Source organism: Thalassophryne amazonica, chromosome 4, assembly GCF_902500255.1.
Source record: "Thalassophryne amazonica chromosome 4, fThaAma1.1, whole genome shotgun sequence".
Classification (NCBI taxonomy): domain Eukaryota; kingdom Metazoa; phylum Chordata; class Actinopteri; order Batrachoidiformes; family Batrachoididae; genus Thalassophryne; species Thalassophryne amazonica.
Genome location: NC_047106.1, coordinates 129,406,997 through 129,430,362, shown reverse-complemented (window position 1 = coordinate 129,430,362; position 23,366 = coordinate 129,406,997). Strand labels below are relative to the sequence as shown.

The window sequence follows — 23,366 nt, the reverse complement described above, 5'->3', positions numbered from 1 at the left end:
CAGCATACTACCTAAAAGTAAATGAGTCGTCTTTATAGAATGCACAGTACAAAAAAAAATTCCTAATACCGTTCAAGAACATTATCCCATTTAAATCACAAATGTCCTCATTATGAGAGTATAAAAACTCCTACAAAGTTTTTTTTTTATCTGTGCCTAATTCACAGTTAGAGAACAATTAAATGTATTAAATTGTTTTTAATAATTTAAAGTTTAACTTTTTTATTTTGAAAAAGCGGAAAGAAAACAACTTCCGGTCACGTGTTGTTTTTTGTAGACGCTATATGTTACGTGGTTAGTGTCATGAAGGAGGGGGCTTTGTTTGTTTGCGTCATGATGACGTATGATCTGCTTTACGTTCACATGCTGTTTAACGCCACAAAGGAAGAAAAAACAAGAGGAAGAAGAACTAGACTGAAGCAGGGAAGCTGTGAGCTGACAAACCTTCAGACTTTTGGACGCATCGCTGTGGCAGTCGTTGAACAGTGTTTCATTCGTCTGAATCAGTCTTCGAGCAGCAGCAGAAAGCTTCGTTCGTCATGAGGTCCGTCCGTGTGAAGCAACAAGTCGTTCTGGGCAGCAGGAGCCAGCCGGTTCAGGCGCTGCGAGTCTGGGTGGAAAGAGGACCGGACCTGCAGGAGGACCCGTTTGTAAGTCTCCCATGTTTCCGTCCAGAACCAGCTTTAGGGTTCGTCCTCTTGTGTTAACTGTTCAGAGCTGCTGCTTCATTCTACTTGAGGGTTTTAGTGCTTCAGTTCACACTGAATGATATTTGAAATAATATTTTTTTATATTCTCAGTTATTTCAGAATGGTGTCTTTTACACCAAAATATCCCATAATAATGTTTTAACAATGAACTGCAGGGACGTAATTTTACATATTTTGAGTTCATGCTGTCTGCAATGAAACAGAAGTCAAATGTTAAAAATCACGGCATTATTTATTTATGTATTTATAACTTAATTTGCATTTTCTGTATCATCCCAACTTTTTCTGGTTTGGGGTTTGGACACAAACAAACTATGACATTTGCTTCGACCCCAGACGTATCATTTCAAAATGATACATTTGTGATAACATGATTAGTTTACAGATTTCACTCATGAAAAACAAGTAAATTATATGTAGTTGTGGCTGTAAATTAGATGCTGGTGCCACATTTCAGTTTTAGGTGAAATAGTAACGGTAAAATATCATTTTCTGTGAGCCACAAACTACGTTTACATGCCATTAATATTCGGGTTAGGGTCAATATTTAGGTTTCTGAATCATTAGGAACTAGAAGCACTCAGAGAGTGCAAACCTCCGCCAAGGCCATAGGGTCACTGACCCTAAAGAGATTCCCTCCTTGGCACAGTGATCTATTCAACAGTTCAGTGTTACAACCAAAACTATGATACATACACTTTTCTTTCCTTTATATTTGACATCCTTGACCATGAAAACATACCACTAGAATTTGGAATCACTTTTGTGTCTTTATTAGTTCAAAGTTATTGTATAAAAACGATTTTTCGGTAATGGCGGTTTTCTTCTGGCTCTAGCTCCATAACATTTGAAGCTACATCAAATCTGATGACACCATTACTGAATCAGTACAGATGCAGCTCCATTTGGTGTTAGTTGTGCATCTCTAGCTTCATTTGTCACCTCACACTGACACATTTTCTATTTTCCCTATATTTTTTGCATATTCTGGATCACCAGATCCGGAATCCGGATCCGATCATCACCAAACTTTGTTGTTTGATAGAACATTTGACTATGTTACACCCTAAATTTTTTCAAGCTTTTCTGCCTTGTTCATTTGGAGTTAGAAACTAGAATGTCAAAATTCCCCCTATCCCGCAATGGTGAAGAATCCTTTAAAAAACTCCTTGTTCCTCTTGTCATTTCCAACCACTCCACAAAATTTCATCAAAATCCGTTCAAAACTTTTTGAGTTATCCTGCTGACAGACAGACAGACAGACAAAAAAATTTCTTTTTATCTCTTTCTCTAAAATTGTATATAATAATCATTAGATTACACTGTGTAACACAATTTTTGTTCCTGGCTTCTAAGTTTTATATTTTAACTGCTTATGTCTAAAGTCTATGGAAAAATGACTACCTTCAGCACAAACTTTGATTTTATTTTTTTTAACATCTAGAAAGTTCTAAAAGTTTCTTGAAATTTCTAGATAATTCTGGAAAATTCTAGAAAATTCTGGACAGTTCTAGCAGTTAAAGAATATTCTAGAAGACTACTCAGTAGTAGTGAAGGTGAATCGAGAATATTCTTGAAAACAGACAAATTTCAAACTATCATTGTCCTGATCACAGAAGCAAAGTTTCTGTGGAATAACAGCTATTTTCTATTTATTTAAGGCACAACAGGTTAGGAAAACACACTGTGTACCCAGGAACAAAACAAAAATAAAAATTTGTTACATAGTGTTATTACTATATAAACAAAAATAAATTTAAGAAATATTACAATTTGAAAACAAATGCACCCGAACGTGATGACAGCTGCAACTGCTTAATGCTAACTTTTAACATTGAAAATGCCATAGACATGCTAACGCGTTAGCATCGGGATCCGGATCACCACTAAAATTTAATCACTTGTTCCTCTTGTCATTTCCAACCACTCCACAAAATTTCATCAAAATCCGTTCAAAACGTTTTGAGTTATCCTGCTGACAAACAGACAAACAAACACGACCGAAAACATAACCTCCTTGGCGGAGGTAATAACCCGTTTACATGCTTAAGCAGACAGAGTTACTCCTGTATACATGGTCACTGGTATCATTTGGAATATCCCATCTAAACAGTGACGCACGGACAACGTCCAGACGCACGGAGAACGTCATGACGCAAATATGCGTCATTTCCGTTTCTTCTTTCTCTTTCTACCGTCAATAAAAGACATTATATTCATGTCTTTCATGATACTAATGAAGTATTCGGTTTCCTCCTCTCTCCAAAAGTGTGGTGCTGTGCTGCCGCGTCTGGATTTCACCATACTTGTTTACCTGTGCTTCTGTGGTGTCCGGTGGGTTGCGCGTGCCACATACAAGTAGTTGCCTTACTCAAAAGACCAAGATTCCTTGTGGATAGGACATGCGCAGAACACAAAATAATGTTCCTTTCTATGGGGATATCCCAATGCGCGTTTATATGACCTGATATTCGGGTTAGAAAAGGAGTAACCCAGCGGTCATATTCAGGTTTTTAAAAAACACAATATGAGGATATTTGGGTTTTTGTGGGTGTTTACATGGCCGGGTGCAACCGGGTTATTGCTAATATTCCGGTTATGAAAGGGTTATTGGCTGCATGTAAACGTAGTCACTGTAACAACCCAATGACAGACAGTCAGCTCTCTGCTGCACAAAATAAAAGATACTTTTTGAAATCACCTGATCAAATAAAACTGATAATCTTCAGGTACTTTAAGAGGTTTGCATGATGCTTCCCTGAGATCATCCTGACAAAACAGTTACTGGAGACAAAACGTCATTGGTCAGTTCAGATTCTGGTGCTGCACGTCACTGCATCCGCCACACTACAGAACTGCTTTGGGTTCTTGATGGCAACCAGGCAGAAAGCCAGTCTGCCATGTCAGTGGTGTGTGTCCAAAGTATTCCAGAAAGGGCCAACAGGCTGCAGGTTTTCTTTGTAGTCACTGACTCCAGCAGGTGATTTCACTGATTAATATCACTTTGAGCAGATGTGATGAGTTCATCAGTAAAATCACCTGCTGGAGTCAATGGATACAAAGAAAACCTGCAGCCTGTTGACCCTTTCTGAAACACTTTGGACACCAGTGTCTCTGACAATGTAATGTCTCCCCTCAGCCCCAACCAGTCCCAGCAGAAGACTGCCCCTCCCTGAGCCTGGTTCTGTTGGAGGTTTCTTCCTGTTAAAAGGGAGTTTTCCTTCCCACTGTTGCGAAGTGCTTGCTCATAGGGGGTCGTTTTGACCATTGGGTTTTTCTGTAATTATTGTATGGCTTTTGCCTTACAATATAAAGCGCCTTGGGGCGACTGTTGTGATTTGGCGCTATATAAATAAAATTGATTTGATTTGAGTTAATGCTCCTCATTGTTCACACAAAATAAAATGACAAAACAGCTAAAAATGATTTCTTTATAACCCACAAGGCTGGAAAAAACTTCAGATTCATATTGGTTGTACGTAAAACTGTGTAAAGTAAATGTCCAGCTTTATGTGGCATTTTCTGTGATCCACAAAAGGTGGTGTGGGAGTCAGCTCTCCACTGGACAAAATATTAGATTTAATCGTCAACATGAACTTCAGCCGTCATCTGTTGTCATCATTCTGTTTGGCTTGAGATCAGTTTTATATGGAGAGGTGATGAAATGTAATATTTGTTGTGACTGAATAGCACAGGATAAGAAATCTCAACATTAGATGGGCGTGGCTCCTCAGTAAACAGACCAGACACACAGCTGTCAGGTCTGGAAAACAAAAAGACAAACTAGAGCACCGCACTCGTAGAGCGCAAACCTCCACCAACACGAGTTTGTAATTCCACAAATTTGTTCCATGGAAAAAGTTTTCAAGGTCAAAGTCCTGTTCGAAGTGGCTTTTCATAAGATAAATGGTAAGTTAGACGGGATCAAATGTGAAGAGCTTGTGCTGAAACAAAGGAACCTTTTTGCAGTAAAATGAGCGCTGACTGTGATGAAGCTGACAGTAAATGTTTTTATTTCAACATTCATTGATGCACTTTGACGCTCCTGCTGTGACCTGAATGTGAGCGACTTTGCTAATCATAGCACCGCTGTCCTTTCAGACAGGCGGAAGTGCTGCACACACACATGATTTGACAGTCCTGATTTTCCAGAAGTAATCCAGACTTTCCCTGTGTTAGTTCAGGTTCTGGCTCAGCAGAGTGAACAGCTGCTGGAAATAGAGACGAGGACGAAAGAAGAGAAACTTCACTGCTTTCAGATTGAAGTGCGCCGCCGTGTGGCACAGCACACACAAAACAGCAACAACAGGCGGCAGCTTCAAACGGCACAGCAAAAGGTAAATACAACACTGATGAAAGAACAGGGGTGCAAGAGCGCCACCTGCAGACTGATTTCCATCAAGTAAATTATTTGTTCTGTCACATTGAACCAATCACGACGCGTGCCAGTAGAGTGCCAAAAGCGGCCATCGTATCAATTGTTTTGCAGTATAATCAAAAAAGTGTTACAGTGGTCCCTCGTTTATCGCGGGAGTTACGTTCTAAAAATAGCCCGCAATAAGCGAAGTCCGCGAAGTAGTCAGCGTTATTTTTTACAATTATAGATGTTTTAAAGCTGTAAAAACCCTTTAAAACCACTTTATACACTTTTCTCAATCAGGCATGAACATTTTCTCACTTTTCTCTTGTGTGTAAACACTCTCAAAGTTCAAACCTTAGTAGAAAAATAAGACCAACCTGTTTTCAGGCCCAAACATTTGTTTGAGAAATAAAAATAGAAAGTTTTCCTATAAATAATTATGATGGCTTTTAGAACTAACGAATTAAATTTTAACGATCAACCTACGAGGTTGGACACATAAGAAATTATTAATAGTGACTGACCAGTATTTCACAGATCGCGCCTCTTCGTCCTGACGCCGCGCCATTTTCCACTCACACCTCGCTGCAGGTGTCTTTTTCCGAGTGAAGAACACAGTTATGAGTAGTTGTTGGCGCTCTTCTTTTTTTTTTCTGGACGAGAAGATTCTTATAAACAGACACGCAGACCACAATGCACTGTAAAAAAAAAAAGCATGCAAAATTGGACAAAAAAAATCTGCGAAACTGCGAGGCCGCGAAAGGTGAACCGCGTTATAGCGAGGGACCACTGTATTCTCTTTTCACATGTCAGTAATTCTTGACATGTGGATATTTGCTCGCTCAATTAATAAGACACACCTAATTTTTCAGATTTCTTTATTTTTAAAATGTATTTCTTTATTTATTTTATTGTAACAAACGAATGGAGAAGACAAAACCTGATTGCAGCACGGGCGAAGGGAATGACAAAACTACAGTTGTAATTATCAATTTCATTGTCTAAAACGATCACACCACATAAAGTTAAACTCAGCACTGCTCTGGAGAAAAAGGCAAGCAGCGCTTTCTTTGCAGTCAGCGCTGTGGCCGCGGATCGTGCTCCATAGACCAGCAATCCTGCAAAAGCGGGATTTGTATTAATTATTATGTAGTATAATCAAGAAAGTGTTATTTATGTAACATATGCATTGATTTGTATAATGGCACTGTTTATCATGTTGATCATTTTCATTTTTATGTGGATTCCAGTGCTGGTTCATTTTGGTGTATAATTTACACCACCTCTCGACCTGGTGTATATTTTCAGCGCAGCATACACCAATGACCACATTGATAAATGCCAAGTAGTGCAGCCATTTTGGCGTACACCCCATATACGCTCAAATTTCGCCGTACACACGTTGATACATGAGGCCCATTGTGTTTATTGTAACTGCAAATGCAAAATAAGATTTTCTGTAGGTCCCATGACTCGAACTGCATTAATTGATGACTAAATTAATTGCCAGCTATTTTGAAAAGTGCCAGCTGTGTCATGTGACTCTTTGTTTCAGACGCCACTGCGAGATCTGGACCAGTCACCATGTGGCTCCAGCCTCTGTGACTCACCGCTGGTCTGGTCTGTGGCCGACCAGGAGGAAGAGAAACGACAGGTATCCATCAGTCATCTTTTCTTATGGAGCAGTCGATAACTAAGAAATGTTCAAATGGTGATGCAAGAATAACATTTGGTACAAATCCTCTCTAAGGGCCGCTCTTTTGGAAAAAGTTGCTGGCCACTAGAAAATTCAAGTTGGTGACCAGTTTGAACAATTCTTATGAAACATACAGTTATCTGCTGTACTATTAGCAGCAGCAGACTGAGTGCATGTGTGTGAATGAGAGGGAGCCCAGTGGAATAGTGCAGTTACAAGGAGTCGAGGTTTTGGTTATTTTTATAATTATATAATCCATATCCTGTGAGTTTTGGAGGTCTGTCAATGGACAGCGGTCATGTGACTGTCATTGTGTGACTTTTTTCCATGGTAACCAATATGGAAAAGGCAGCTGATGAGGATTGCAACACAGACACACAGATTGGATCTGATCACTTCCTGTACTGTACAGTATATCATGTGGCGAGTCAATTAGTGAGATTAGATTAGAATCAGATGTTTCACTAAATCTAATTTGAACTGGCCGTCAGAACAAAGCCTGAAATTCATGTTGGAGCTTCATGCATTTTTCAGCATTCTGTCAGTATTGACATAACTGTCTGCTGAGACATGGAGAGTATTTTATTAGAAGGTGATAACTGAAGGTGGGCCTGTGTTCTGTCAGGCTGCTGTTATCTGAGCCGCTGTAGCTACCAGCAGGTTCTCGTCAGCTTCTAGTGACGCTGACTTAAATGTTGTGTGATCAGTGTTGGTGGATCAGGGAGGAGCAGTTGGTGGTGGTAAACTGAACATGTCTGGATTGTGGACAAGATATTGATCTGGAAAACATTGATCAGTATTTTTCACCTTTTCTTGACATTTTATGGACCAAACAGCTAATCGATTAATCAGAAGATTATTTTCTGGCTGAATTTATGATGAAAATAATGGTTTATTTGTGGCCCTCGTGCACGCTCCCTCAGTTTTTGAGGACAGTCTGCTGCTGTTCCATGTTTCTTTACAGTCCTGACTGCTTTGACCAAATCAGAAGAGACGTGGAAACAGCTCTCATATCTGCTCACTAGTTGATTAAACAACGACAGAACAACACTCAGCTGAGCAGACAGCTGTCCTCTTACTTTTGCTCCCACTCCCAGTGCTGTAATGACGTGCTGGTATCTGTGTGTGATTTTGTGTGCAGCGGCAGTGTCACTTTGTGACACAGCGTCGGCTCTTTATGGACGCCGAGCGGGAAAAGGTGAAGGATGAGCAGCGCTACAGGGAACACATGAAGAGCCCTGGCTACAGGTAACGTTCTGTCACCTCCTCCTCCTCCTCACCCACACACAGATGTTGGTCAGATCAGGATCAGGTGATTTCATTCATGCGCTTTATGACATCACATCTCAGGTGGTCCCTGATTGGCTGTAGATGTCCTTGGCTTAGTTCCAGTGGAGCTTTGACCTGTACACTCAGATGTTAACCGCCTCCTGCTGTTAACGGACACTCCAGGGCTCCGCTTTAATTTCAAGGAGAATTTAACTCCTCCAGAAAACATTTGTGTGTGTGACTTTGTGCACTTTGGAAAATCAGTCAAATTTACATATTTCATGACGGCCTTTGGTCAAGAAAATCAAAGTTTTAAATTTCAAGTGTCATGCACATGTCTTGTTGGAGTGCGTCATTTGGACATGTGGAATCAGTTTTGACAGCCGTATGCTCCACAGCCTGAATAGTTGGTGGCGGTAATGCTCAAATAACAAGTTGGTGCATCATTGTATGGTGATTCGTGGCCAATTGAATGAATGTAATTGACTTTGGAATGTTCTGATGTTAAAGTGCACAAAAACAATCCAGCAGCTGAGTAATAATCAGTTTGAAAACTCTGTTTTCAAACATGTCATTGTGCATTTCAAACTGAAGGAAACCGCAAATTTAGCGTTTTGATCCAGATCTGTTTGGAGAGTGAGTTTCAGTTCCAGTTGGGTACCGCAGTTTGGTTTGGGGGCAGGCGCTAAAGGGGTGAAATATAACGCATATCACGTATTTTCTCGACTTCTGCAGGAAAAACCACTGCATTTTCTATGGGTTTTTGGGCAAATTACATGTAAACAAAGTGAAAATTCAAAGGAAAAGTGACGATACGGTGGAAAAGTGGACATGTGTTGCAGTTTGTTTATGACCTGGAGCTCAAACATGTCGAGGCGGTTTTGCAGGCGAGAGAATGGAGCCACTCTGGTTAGCTGTGTAGGCTAACGCTTACTGACACGACGGCTCGTATCTGCCTCGTCTTTTCTAATTGCAGCCAAAAGAAGATGTCGATGTCAGCTTTATTTATATCACACATTTACACATCCAGTGGCCTCCCAAAGTGTTTTATAGTAAAATAGGCACAACAATAAAAATAATACAAAGCAATAAAAGCCACAACAATAATACAGTGGAATAAAATGGATAACAGATCCAATAAAAGTGGTTTTACTCAGCTGGAGGCCAAAGTGAACAAATGAGACGTGACGTGTTTTAAGACTGGAAAGACTATTCACAGTTGACTGCAGAGGAGCCATCAAAAACCCTCCAGAGTGCATCCAGGGACACCAAAAAACCCCAAAAACTCCTGCCGACAAAGGTCACCTTTCGCCAAAAAAAAAAAAAAAAAGACACCCCCCCCCCCCCACAAAGCTGTATACGTCCCCTTAAGATCTGTTTATCCTAAAGTATTTAAATAATGTGTAGGTTAAACCATTTTCTATAATATGATGCTTCATTAGAAAAGAGCAGCAGTGGTTAGTCAGTGAAATATAATCGTTTTCAGCAGGAGAACAATTTGCTGTTTTCTTAACTGTCTCCACCTTGTTTTACCTTAAACGTTACGACGTGATCACAAAAGTGTTTCTATAAAAAGGTGGATGGTTTTGGAAACCTACAGATAATTTTAAAATCTTGCCGTGTGAAACAGGCTGAACGTGCTGCTCAAACATTTGTGACACGGTGTGTGTGTGTGTGTGTGTGTGTGTGTGTGTGTGTGTGTGTGTGTGTGTGTGTGTGTGTGTGTGTGTGTGTGTGTGTGTGTGTGTGTGTGTGTGTGTGTCTGCTGCAGGTTGAAAGCAGAAAGAGAACAGAGGAGGCTGCAGGAAGAAAGGAAGCTGCAGCCGCTTCCACGTCCAGATGACAGAGAGCTTCTAATTTTAGAGAGAATTAAACGAGAGGAAAAGGAACGAGCTGCACAGCTGGAGAGGAAGAAAAGAGAGGACAGAAAGAGGGCAGTAAAAAGGTAAAAAATACCTCAGTTTTCAAACACACAAACAGGAAGAATCAACTTTTAAGATTAAAAAACAAAAACAACAAAAAAAGCTGTGTGACTTGGAACCACAGACATTTAACAGCAGAACAGCTTGATGAATCCAGATTTTCAACTTCTGGATCCAAACAAAAAAAAGTGCGCTCTTTGTCAGCTGTTTGTGGTCGTCGGTCGTCTGCATCCGCTGAGCTTCTTTTGAAGCTCAGACCTCACAGGCAGAGTTCCTGGATGTGCGACCGAGTCAACAGGTCAGAAACATCACCAGAGCTGTTGTTTTATAGATTCCCGGCCGATGACAAACAGAAGTGGCTACAACTGATCAGGTAGCCCCCTACCCTGGCCTTTCTCTTTTGATTGCTGACGCTGTAGCAGCTCTACCGACCATTTATGAAATGAATTTCATCAATTTACGTAACCATAAGTGTTTTGTTTGGACCCGGAAACAGATTGATTTATCACGTGACGTGTTACATCAGAGCTTAACAGTCCCATTGTGGCAGATATTCTTTAGGGCGAGACTCCGTAACACAGCCGGCAGTCAGTTCACCCTGTCGATGTTTCAAATCCCACAAGATCTCAGTCGGTGACTTTCACTGTGAGATGTATATTATGATACACAGAATCAGTTCCTGTTCTTTATTTGCAGTTGGAACAAACTATCTCCAGACACTTTCACACCTGATAAAAGTCTGCAGCTGTTTGTGGGTTTAGTCAAGCTGTCTGTTGCTCTAATGAAGCTGTCTGTGGCTTTCTGCAGGTTTAATGAAGCTTTGAGGACTGAGATTCTGGAGCGTCTGTCTCGGGAGAAGGTGGACCTGCCTCCTCTGTGTTTGTGCACCTCCTCCTTGTGGGAGTCCCATCCTGATAAATGTGCAAATAACTGCATGTTCTACCACAATCCACAAGGTAGGAATGAAGGTCCACTTTTACTGTTTAAGTGCAGCATGAAAATGTTGGGACACCGACACATAACTCACGTTAGATCTTTGAACTAAACAAACTCCTGCAGCAAACGCACATCAAATATTTCAGACTTTTGGATTTTCCTTAAAATCTGAAACAAGCACCTCAGTTTAGCTCTTCACACACCGACTGATTTTCTTCTTGTTGAAGGCAGTGAAATAGTCTGTTAGAACTTCAGGGACCTCCCTCTGCCTCGCTGTGTTACATCTAGTGAATGAACACATGATGTGCTGAGCTGAGTTTCCCTGTGAATCACCAACTATGTGGTTCAAACAAAATCTGACAGTGCTGTTGGCAAAAATGAAGACTATTTATCTGCATTCTGTTGCTATAATGGGGTTTTATGTCCACACAGAAATGTGGCCACTTTAATCTGCATCGAGCAAATGAACATGAACCCAAATGTAGTAAATGTGCAGTGAGCACACAGAATGTATGACAGAGCCACAGAGATCAGTGTGAGTGAGGCTCAGAGGAGCCCACAGACTCCAGAGCAGAACACAGTCAACTCACAGCACAACAGACGTGTCTGAGCTGTTGAGCTTTTTCATTTTTAATCAGTTTATATTAAAGTTTATCACCTATCTTGACTGTTCCTTTTTTTTTTTTTTTCTTTTTGAAACGATATGTGGCTAATCAACTTCCCATTTGGCTAAGTGAAATCACCACCTGGTTCGAGTGTGTAACAGTGTTTGAACACCAGACAGACGCTGAAGTTGTTGTTTGTCATCGTGTGAACATCAGGAAGCTAACAGGATGTTTTTCTTTCCTGCAGAGTATCTGCGGCTGCTGCATTCGCTGATGGTCAACTTGGAAGAGAGCAGGCGAAAGTGTCGATGACCAGCAGAGAACAGCTGATTTGTTTATTAATAAAGTATTGTTCCAACAGAACTTTGTGTTTTTCCTTTTGAACGTACCACAGAAAATATTCAGCAAAACTCAAGAGTGACAAATCAAATTCACCCCCAACTTATAAAAGTAGATGTGTCTGTGTGTATCTTTTTTTTCTTCTTCAAATTTTTTTGTTTATTTGGAGAAGCAAATGTTAAAATATATCCTTTTCAGCTACAATAGAATGACCAGCTCTATTGCTAATCCAGGTTTTTGTATGATGGAAAACAATAATAGTAATTTAAATAAAAAAAATAAAAAAAACAATAGAGCAGCTTAGCGGGAGGAGGAAGCTTACCACAGTCATCCCTGTATCAGGAAAAGGACACTTCAGAGTGTGTATGTTCACAACTGAGCCAGAATGAATGTTTACATAATGCACACAATCTCACTAAACGGCTGCCTTCAAGTTACAGTGAGAACAAGTTTTACATATTTTGTCCATTTTGATGAAATCTTGGAAAAAAGATTCCCTTTGGCCCTTGATTGAAAATGTCAACCTCTCCAGAATGTAAATGCTCTGTACAATTTCAATCCGTTGTTTAATTGTGGGATCTTCTGGTTTTAACCACTTCCTGGTGATAGTCTTTTTGCTTGCTGCCAAAAGAATTGCCAACAGATTCCTGTCTTTCAGAGGCCAGTTGTCATGTTATGTCTCCAAAGTACAGGGCTTCACAACTGCAAGGAATGTCTGTGGTAAAGGTGTTCTTTAGGTGCTCACCAAGCTGCACCCAGAAGGGTCTGATCACTCCACAACTCCAAAAAAAAAATACAAAAGTGATTTGCATTATTTGTTCCAAGGAGTGTCCAGCAGGTGTCTCCTTTATCATGATATTTTTTTCTGGGCAGGAGTTACAAAAAAACGCACATTTTTCCAACACAACTTCCTCCATGTGTTGGAGCTTGAGGTCATCATCCATTGCAATATGTGTATCTTTTCCCAACTTTCAACTGAAATGGAGCGATTTCCTTCTTTCTCTTACTTGAGCCTTATGTAATCTGTGTCACCCCGTTTAGACAATTGAATATCATTATGTAGCCAAAAACCAACTTTAGTGCATGAACCTGATTTCAATAAAGACAAAGAAACCAAAAAATCCTGACTCAACAGTTTCCTGGGTTTCTCGTAGATTTTGATCAGAATAGGTTCAAACCTGCAGATATCAGTAGAAATAATCACTTTCCAACCCATGAGACTCTGCAGTTCCTCAAAAATCTGGATCACCCTTCTTTGGATAAATGTATAGTAAATGGTTAAACCTTTGGAGATCCATCTTTTGAATCACCCATCGATCTTGTTTGGTTTAAAAGCTGAGTCAAAAGCACACCAGCTGAGTACTTTGACTATCTTTCCAGCAATCCATCGTGGTGTATAACATTGACTCGTGGTACCATCAACTCGTCTTGTCTTTATCCACTGACAGATATTAAAGGTACTCTTTCCGCTGAAATTCCCTCTATATCTTTCTAACCTGCTTTGTAAGACGGAGAGCAAAGACACATCAATGGTCTTAGCTGACTTGCCAAGTAATAATTCTTTAGATTGGGAAGACCGAGTCCACCCTTTTCCTTCTTCAACTGCAAAGTCGTGTACGTTACTCAAGCTCTTTTTCATTGCCAGATATACTACAACATTAATCTGTCCCACTCTGCGTTTCTGGTATCTGAATAGGTAGACACTAAAATAAATACAGCAGACGTGGCAGAATGTTCATTCTGACTGAGTCTACTCTGGAACACAAATTCATAAAGGGTCTCACATTCCATCTTTGCATGTCTGATTTCAACTTTAGTGTTAGAGATCCGTAATTAGCCTCAAAAGGTGTGGAGAACTCTTTGATTAGAGAGACCAATAGGTTTTTTTATGGATTCTGTTTCCCAATTCAATTCATACAAATTCCTAATATCATCTGGTGGGATGGAGTTTAGTGTTAATACCTGTGTCTTGTTAATATTAATCTTATATCCTGACTGTGAACCAAATTTCTCAATCATTTCCATTAATTTAGGGAAGGTTTGAGTGGGATTTGTTATGGTTAACACTAGTAAATCATCAGCAAACAGGGAAAGCTTCAATCCATTATATCTCCTGATATTTCAGGTCTCTGCCTCATCCATTGACTGAACAGCTCTATAATAAGGGCAAAGAAGAGTGGTGACACACAACATCCCTGCCTTGTACCCCTTTCCAATATAAATGAATCAGACAGATCTCCATTAATCTTTACTCTAGCTGATGGTTTAGTATACAATGCAGTAATTACATCAGAGTCTGATGAAACCAAAAATTAGACAATACTTTTTATAGAAAGGGCCTTCTGACTTTGTCCAAACTCAGCATAAGGGTGTTAATCTTTTGTTGCATTGTGTGACTTAAAATATGCAGCGTTTTCCTGATGTTGTCCTGAGTCTGTCTCTGCTTAATGAATCCTGTTTGATCCTTATGTATTATTTTGGGTAAAAAAAAATTTCAACTTTCTGTGAAATTATGGCTGTAAATAATTTATAGTCAATGTTTAGAACATTCACTGGGTGGTAATTTCCACAGTTCAACTTGTTCTTCCTCTCTTTAGGAATTACTGAGATGATTGCATCTCTCCATGAGGGGGAAATTCTTTGCTTTTCCAGTACACAGTTAAATGCTCTGAGTTGGGACTAACTGGTCTTGTATTTCTTTATACCATTCACAGGTAAAGCCATCCGTTACTTTCCTCCTTTTAACTTTCCATTAACTGCTCCATTAAGTTATTCTTCTGTTATTTCTGATATTAACTGTTTGTTCTCTTCACTTGAGACCTTTGGGAGAGAAAGGTTGGAAATAAAGCTGTCTATGTGATGTTCATTGCTCTGTTCGGGTTGGAAATACGTACAAGGTTTGATTAAAAAAAAAAAAAAAAACGTAAACATTTCTGTATTTTTCCCAATTCAGTTTCGATACTTTTTGTGTATGAATTACGTATTACGTGTTTAATTCATCCAATTCTGTTTGTAAGACCTTGAGTTTAGTTTTCGTTTCATTTTTGTTGCTTCCTGGAGGGTTTTGGAATGTTCATTTTAAAGTTTCTTTAACTCTGTTTCTGATTTTTTTGTATTTTTTGATCTCTGATCTTCAAATTCATTGGAAGAAATGACTATTACTTTCCCTCTAATGACCGACTTCAGAGCATCCCAAAGTATTGACTGCTCCACTTCTCCATTATCATTCTCTTTCAAGTACTGATTTATTTCACTTTTCATCTTTTCTTTTATAACTGTACTGTTTAATAAGTTTGTATTCAGCCTCCACAGAGTGGATCTGCTTTTCTACAGTTAGTGTTTGAGGAATATAACTTGGACTGTGGTCTGAAGTGGTTCTCAAGCCAATTTCACAACTCTCTATTCTGTGAGCTTTGTTTTTAAACATAAAACGGAAATACATTGTGATCAGACGGGACATTTTTTCCGATGTGAGTGAAAATCCATTGTAACACGATCCGTTATACACGGTGTTTATTACATGGAAAACAATCCAAAAACTTTGGGCCTTTCTTTGTCCGGTGACTGTGAATATCTGGTTTATACAATGACGGTTTAGGTGAGTTTTACTGTACATGGGACTGAACAATAAATTACCTCTCAAAGCTTTGATAATGAAGTCACTTCCATCCCACATGGCTGACTTTATTTTCCCAATTTTTTCTTCTGGTCGGATCTGAAGGGAATCTGTGCATCTTGAAGCCCTTGCCTGTGACTATATGTGCATCCAAATGCATAACAACCCGACATTTTCAGCGACTAAATCAATAAAATGCTGGATTTACATGCAGCTATTTTGAACCCAAGATGGCACCATGAGTCACGTGACCGTTTTTTTTTTTTTTCGACTCGTCATGTCGCCATGACGTCGCCACTCTCTCCATCAAGGCCGCTGCCGACGTAGCAGCGCGGCCGCCATCTTGGATGGGTCCCTATTGCCCCCCAGTGCATTTATTTGTACTGAGGAAGGTGTTTGTCCCCAACTACAATAATCGGTAACTCCCCGAATTTTGACCCGATTTTCCCACAGTTTGGTTTGTTCGAAACAGCAGAGATTCCATTATGATACACGATCCTATCACACATAAAAAATATGTACTTTCATGCTGAAAGACTTTGGCTTATGCTCTTTTACAAAGACTCGTGGTATGGCATATAGATAACTGTATAAATTAATTAATTTTATAATTTAGTAAAGAAATAAGTTTGGATTGTTCATTTGAATTTCTCTCTCTCTCTCTCTCTCACTCTCACTCACACACACACACACACACACACACACACACACACACACACACACACACACACACACACACACACACACACACACACACACACACACACACACACACACACAGAGGACATCACTTTAATTTCCTCTGCTTCTCTCACCAGGTTTTGTTACAAAGATGAACATTATTTTTCAAGGCCAGTGTTGTGTGGGCCACTGAAGAGGAGGTACTGCTGGCCCACCACCACCAGATGGCGCCCTGCTTGGAGTGCGGGCTTCAAGCAGGAGAGGGCGCCGGAGCCACTGGGAGTGACAGCTGTCACTCATCATCAGCACCAGCTGTCACTCCTTCAACTCATCACCATTACCATAAAGGCCGGACAGCAACTCCACCTCCTCGCCAAGAAATCAGCTACCTTGGAGGTAATATTCTCTGCCGTATTGAACGCTGACTAATAGTCTGAACTTCTTTGCAGCCGTTTTCCTGTGGTGTTGCCTTATCTGTGGGATTGGCATTTGGTATGATCAGCGACGGCTTCGCTTCACACCCCAACCAGATAAGTGGTTAGACAGGAGCTGCACGAGTGTGTGACCGGAGGTGGAGGTGCTCCCTCCCAAAAGAACACAGACTGTGGGATTACTGAGTGTGCGTACTCACACTCACCTGTGCTGTTTCTGTTCTCTGCCAGCAGTACCAGGTCTGACAGCTGGAGACGGTGACCACCTGGGGACCCAGGACTTGGCGGCTCCGGTGTTCTTCAGATCCGTTGGCGGTGAGGGCCGTGTGGGATCCGGCTCGGTTCTGGACGGGCGTCTCCTATCCTCAAGCCTGCCCACACGTCACTCAACGTGTAATTGACTGTAGTTCCAAACTGGTTGTTGTCTGTTTTCCGTTGTGCACAATTTACAACATTAAATTGTTACTGTTTGGCTTATCCATTGCCCGTTCTTTTATGCCCCCTGTTGTGGGTCCGTGTTCCGACACTTTAACAACAGGATTTCTCGGCCAGCGTCATGGATCCCGAGGGGCATCAACCATCGCTTGAACAGCCAATGGAAGAGCGAGGTGCACAGCCGCCAGCAGGAGGCGTTAGGTGAGCTGCAGCACATCTTAACCGCTTTTACTGCTCGGTTGGACTTAGTTACCGAGCAGAGCATTGTTCTCAATCGAAGGATGGAGGCTCTCACCGCCCAGGTGGAAGCGCATGCTCAGGGCGCTGCTGCAGCACCTCCTCCTGCTGACCGAATGCCAGAGACAGACATTCCACTGGTCGTTCAACGAACCCCCCCACCTTCCCCTGAAGCATACATAAGCCCTCCGGAGCCGTACGGAGGCTGTGTGGAGACGTGCGCGGACTTCTTGATGCAGTGCTCGCTCGTCTTTTCTCAGCGTCCCATCATGTACGCGTCAGACGCTAGCCGGGTGGCTTACGTTATAAATTTGCTTCGAGGAGAGGCACGCGCCTGGGCTACGGCGCTCTGGGAGCAGAATTCACGGCTCCTACTGATTTACACTGAGTTTGTGAGGGAGTTCCGACAGGTGTTCGACCACCCTCATAGAGGCGAGACCGCTTCAAGCGTGCTGCTGTCGATAAGACAGGGGTGTTGGAGCGCAGCGAAGTATGCAGTCGACTTCCGCATCGCGGCATCGCGAGCTGGCTGGAATGCTGTTGCGCTCCGTGCCGCCTTTGTAAACGGACTGTCCCTGGTCCTTAAGGAGCACCTGGTGGCGAAGGACGAGCCGCGGGATTTAGACGGACTTATTGACCTGGTTATACAGTTAGACAACCGATTAACAGAACACCGACGGGAGCGAGACGAAGGGCATGGTCAGGCACCAGCCGTCCCTTTTCCTCCCGGGTCCGAAAGGGAGCCGACTTCCCCACGCTCCACAGCCAGGGCACTCCACGTGACGACAGCTCCCCCTGCTGACGTTGCTATGGAAATGAGCAGGGCCAAAAGGCAATCAGATCAGAGACAAAGGAGGCTGATCCGTGGGGAGTGTTTTCTCTGCAGCCCAACCGAGCACACACAAAGAGAATGCCCCAAACGGTCAAAACAGCAGCACTCGTCCTTAGAGACTGGGCTAAGGGTGGGTCACAATACCCACGCGGGGAGACCCCGAAAATCTGCACGTATCCCAGTCACGATCCTGAGTGGGGATCTAACCCTTCACGCTCCAGCACTGGTGGACACGGGGTCGGAGGGGAATCTGCTGGATAGCAGATGGGCAAAGGAGGTTGGGCTCCCTCTAGTGGCCTTACCGTCACCATTGTCGGTGCGGGCACTAGATGGCACCCTTCTCCCACTAATCACACACCAGACACAGCCAGTGACATTGGTTGCGTCTGGAAATCACAGGGAGGAGATTGTGTTTTATGTAACACCTTCTACCTCCCGAGTGATTTTGGGTTTTCCATGGGTGTTAAAACACAATCCCCGGATTGATTGGCCGTCTGGGGTTGTGGTTCAGTGGAGCGAAACCTGCCACCGGGAGTGTTTAGGATCCTCGGTTCCACCCGGTGTGACAGCTAAGGAGGAGGTTTCAGTCCCCCCCAATCTGGTGGCGGTGCCAGCCGAGTACCAGGACCTTGCTGACGTCTTCAGCAAGGATCTGGCACTCACGCTGCCCCCGCACCGTCCGTACGATTGTGCCATTGATTTGATACCGGGCGCTGAGTACCCATCCAGCAGGCTGTACAACCTCTCACGTCCGGAACGCGAATCAATGGAGACCTACATCCGGGACTCGTTAGCTGCCGGGTTGATCCGGAACTCCACCTCCCCGATGGGTGCTGGTTTCTTTTTTGTGGGCAAGAAGGACGGCGGACTCCGTCCATGCGTTGATTACAGAGGGCTGAACGAGATCACGGTTCGCAACCGATACCCGTTACCTCTGTTGGATTCAGTGTTCACGCCCTTGCATGGAGCCCAAATCTTCACAAAATTGGTTCTTAGGAATGCTTATCACCTGGTTCGGATCCGGGAGGGAGACGAGTGGAAGACGGCATTTAACACCCCGTTAGGTCACTTTGAGTACCTGGTCATGCCGTTCGGCCTCACCAATGCGCCTGCGACGTTCCAAGTGTTGGTTAATGATGTCTTGCGGGACTTCCTGCATCGGTTTGTCTTCGTATATCTAGACGATATACTCATCTTTTCTCCGGATCCTGAGACCCATGTCAAGCATGTACGTCAGGTCCTACAGCGGTTTTTGGAGAACCAGCTGTTTGTGAAGGGCGAGAAGTGCGAGTTCCACCGCACTTCTTTGTCCTTCCTGGGGTTCATAATCTCCTCCAACTCCGTCACCCCTGATCCGGCCAAGGTTGCGGCGGTGAGAGATTGGCCCCAAACAACAAACCGTAGGAAACTGCAACAGTTCCTCGGTTTTGCAAATTTCTACCGGAGGTTCATCAAGGACTACAGTCAGGTAGTTAGCCCCCTGACAGCCCTGACCTCCACAAAAGTCCCCTTCACCTGGTCGGATCGGTGCGAAGCCGCGTTTAGGGAGTTGAAACGCCGGTTCTCGACTGCACCGGTTCTGGTGCAGCCTGATCCCTATCGCCAGTTTGTAGTTGAAGTGGACGCCTCTGACTCAGGGATAGGAGCCGTGCTATCCCAGAGCGGGGAGTCCGACAAGGTTCTCCATCCATGTGCCTACTTTTCCCGCAGGTTGACCCCGGCTGAAAGGAACTATGACGTCGGCAATCGGGAACTTCTTGCGGTGAAGGAGGCTCTTGAGGAGTGGAGACACCTGTTGGAGGGAGCATCGGTACCATTTACGGTTTTCGCGGACCATCGGAACCTGGAGTACATTTGGACCGCCAGGCGTCTGAACCCCAGGTAAGCCCGCTGGTCACTGTTCTTCGGGCATTTTGACTTTCGCATCACCTACCGCCCCGGGATAAAGAACCAACGATCTGACGCCCTGTCCCGGGTGCACGAAGAGGAGGTCAAGACCGAACTGTCAGACCTGACGGAAACCATCATCCCCGAGTCCACTGTCGTGGCCACCCTCACCTGGGACGTGGAGAAGACCGTCCGGGAGGCCCTGACACGGAGCCCGGACCCGGGGACAGGTCCGAAGGACAAATTGTACGTCCCACCAGAGGCCAGGGCTGCGGTCCTAGACTTCTGTCACGGTTCCAAGCTCTCCTGTCATCCAGGGGTGCGAAGGACCGTGGCAGGGGTCCGGCAGTGCTTCTGGTGGGCGTCTATGGAAGCCGACGTCCAGGAGTATGTACAGGCCTGCACCACCTGTGCCAGGGGCAAAGCCGACCACCACAAGGCCCAAGGCCTCCTCCAGCCTCTGCCCGTGCCTCATCGCCCCTGGTCTCACATCGGCCTGAACTTTGTCACGGGCCTCCCGCCGTCCCAGGGCATGACTACCATCCTCACAATAGTTGACCGGTTCTCCAAGACGGCCCACTTCGTGGCCCTCCCGAAGCTCCCGACGGCCCAGGAGACTGCAGACCTCCTGGTCCACCATGTCGTGCGTCTGCATGGGATTCCATTGGATATTGTCTCAGACCGTGGTCCTCAGTTCTCCTCTCAGGTCTGGAGGAGTTTCTGCAGGGAACTGGGGGCCACCGTGAGTCTCTCGTCCGGGTACCATCCTCAGACGAATGGACAGGCAGAGCGGGCGAACCAGGAATTGGAGCAGGCCCTCCGCTGCCTGACCTCCGCGCACCCGACGGCCTGGAGCAACCATCTGGCCTGGATCGAGTACGCTCATAATAGCCAAGTATCGTCTGCTACCGGCCTCTCCCCGTTGAGGTGTGTTTGGGGTACCAGCCCCCATTGTTCCCGCTAGTGGAGGGAGAGGTCGGGGTGCCCTCGGTCCAGGCCCATCTGAGAAGGTGCCGTCGGGTGTGGCGTACCGCCCGCTCTGCCCTGCTCAAAGCCCGGACGAGGGCCAAGAACCATGCAGACCGCCGGCAGGCCCCGGCCCCTACGTATCAGCCTGGGCAGGAGGTTTGGCTTTCCACAAAAGACATTCCCCTGCAAGTGGAATCCCAGAAATTAAAGGACAGATATACTCAACAAAAATATAAACGCAACACTTTTGGTTTTGCTCCCATTTTGTATGAGATGAACTCAAAGATCTAAAACTTTTTCCACATACACAATATCACCATTTCCCTCAAATATTGTTCACAAACCAGTCGAAATCTGTGATAGTGAGCACTTCTCCTTTGCTGAGATAATCCATCCCACCTCACAGGTGTGCCATACCAAGATGCTGATTAGACACCATGATTAGTGCACAGGTGTGCCTTAGACTGCCCACAATAAAAGGCCACTCTGAAAGGTGCAGTTTTGTTTTATTGGGGGGGGATACCAGTCAGTATCTGGTGTGACCACCATTTGCCTCATGCAGTGCAACACATCTCCTTCGCATCATCCGTGAAGAGAACACCTCTCCAACGTGCCAAACGCCAGCGAATGTGAGCATTTGCCCACTCAAGTCGGTTACGACGACAAACTGGAGTCAGGTCGAGACCCCGATGAGGACGACGAGCATGCAGATGAGCTTCTTTGAGACGGTTTCTGACAGTTTGTGCAGAAATTCTTTGGTTATGCAAACCGATTGTTTCAGCAGCTGTCCGAGTGGCTGGTCTCAGACGATCTTGGAGGTGAACATGCTGGATGTGGAGGTCCTGGGCTGGTGTGGTTACACGTGGTATGCGGTTGTGAGGCTGGTTGGATGTACTGCCAAATTCTCTGAAACGACTTTGGAGACGGCTTATGGTAGAGACATGAACATTCAATACACGAGCAACAGCTCTGGTTGACATTCCTGCTGTCAGCATGCCAACTGCACGCTCCCTCAAATCTTGTGACATCTGTGGCATTGTGCTGTGTGATAAAACTGCACCTTTCAGAGTGGCCTTTTATTGTGGGCAGTCTAAGGCACACCTGTGCACTAATCATGGTGTCTAATCAGCATCTTGGTATGGCACACCTGTGAGGTGGGATGGATTATCTCAGCAAAGGAGAAGTGCTCACTATCACAGATTTAGACTGGTTTGTGAACAATATTTGAGGGAAATAGTGATATTGTGTATGTGGAAAAAGTTTTAGATCTTTGAGTTCATCTCATACAAAATGGGAGCAAAACCAAAAGTGTTGCGTTTATATTTTTGTTGAGTGTACATTGGACCATTCACCATACTCAAGATCCTCAGTCCAGCCGCAGTGAAGCTGAAGGTGCCAGCTTCGCTGCGGATCCACTCGGTTTTCCATGTGTCACGCATCAAACCTCACCATGTTTCACCCCTCTGTACCCCTGGACCGGCGCCGCCTCCTGCCCGGATCATCGACGGGGAGCCGGCTTGGACCGTGCGCCGGCTCCTGGACGTCCGTCGGAAGGGCCGGGGGTTCCAGTATTTGGTGGACTGGGAGGGGTATGGACCCGAAGAACGCTCCTGGGTGAAGAGGAGCTTCATCCTGGACCCGGCCCTCCTTGCCGACTTCTACCGGTGGCACCCGGACAAGCCTGGTCGGGCGCCAGGAGGCGCCCGTTGAGGGGGGGGTCCTGTTGTGTGGGCCCCTGAAGAGGAGGTACTGCTGGCCCACCACCACCAGATGGCGCCCTGCTTGGAGTGCGGGCTTCAAGCACGAGAGGGCGCCGGAGCCAGTGGGAGTGACAGCTGTCACTCATCATCAGCACCAGCTGTCACTCCTTCAACTCATCACCATCACCATAAAGGCCGGACTGCAACTCCACCTCCTCGCCGGGAAATCAGCTACCTTGGAGGTAATATTCTCTGCTGTATTGAACGCTGACTAATAGTCTGAATTTCTTTGCAGCCGTTTTCCTGTGGTGTTGCCTTATCTGTGGGATTGGCGTTTGGTGTGATCAGCGACGGCTTCGCTTCACACCCCAACCAGATAAGTGGTTAGACAGGAGCTGCACGAGTGTGTGACTGGAGGTGGAGGTGCTCCCTCCCAAAAGAACACAGACTGTGGGATTACTGAGTGTGCATACTCACACTCACCTGTGCTGTTTCTGTTCTCTGCCAGCAGTACCAGGTCTGACAGCTGGAGACGGTGACCACCTGGGGACCCAGGACTTGGCGGCTCCGGTGTTCTTCAGATCCGTTGGCGGTGAGGGCCGTGTGGGATCCGGCTCGGTTCTGGACGGGCGTCTCCTATCCTCAAGCCTGCCCACATGTCACCCAACGTGTAATTGACTGTAGTTCCAAACTGGTTGTTGTCTGTTTTCCGTTGTGCACAATTTACAACATTAAATTGTT

The 23,366-nt window shown here is 44.5% G+C and overlaps 1 protein-coding gene across 1 annotated transcript; it reads left to right on the top strand.

Moving 5' to 3' along the window:
* The first annotated feature begins 425 nt into the window (after positions 1-425).
* LOC117509296 (coiled-coil domain-containing protein 15-like) lies at positions 426-11,850 on the top strand. Its single transcript, XM_034168967.1, has 7 exons — positions 426-650; positions 4,895-5,047; positions 6,626-6,724; positions 7,908-8,014; positions 9,807-9,980; positions 10,765-10,913; positions 11,746-11,850. Exons 1-7 carry the CDS (start codon positions 540-542, stop codon positions 11,808-11,810), a joined length of 858 nt encoding a protein of 285 aa, XP_034024858.1. The 5' UTR covers positions 426-539; the 3' UTR covers positions 11,811-11,850.
* Positions 11,851-23,366: the final 11,516 nt, after the last annotated feature.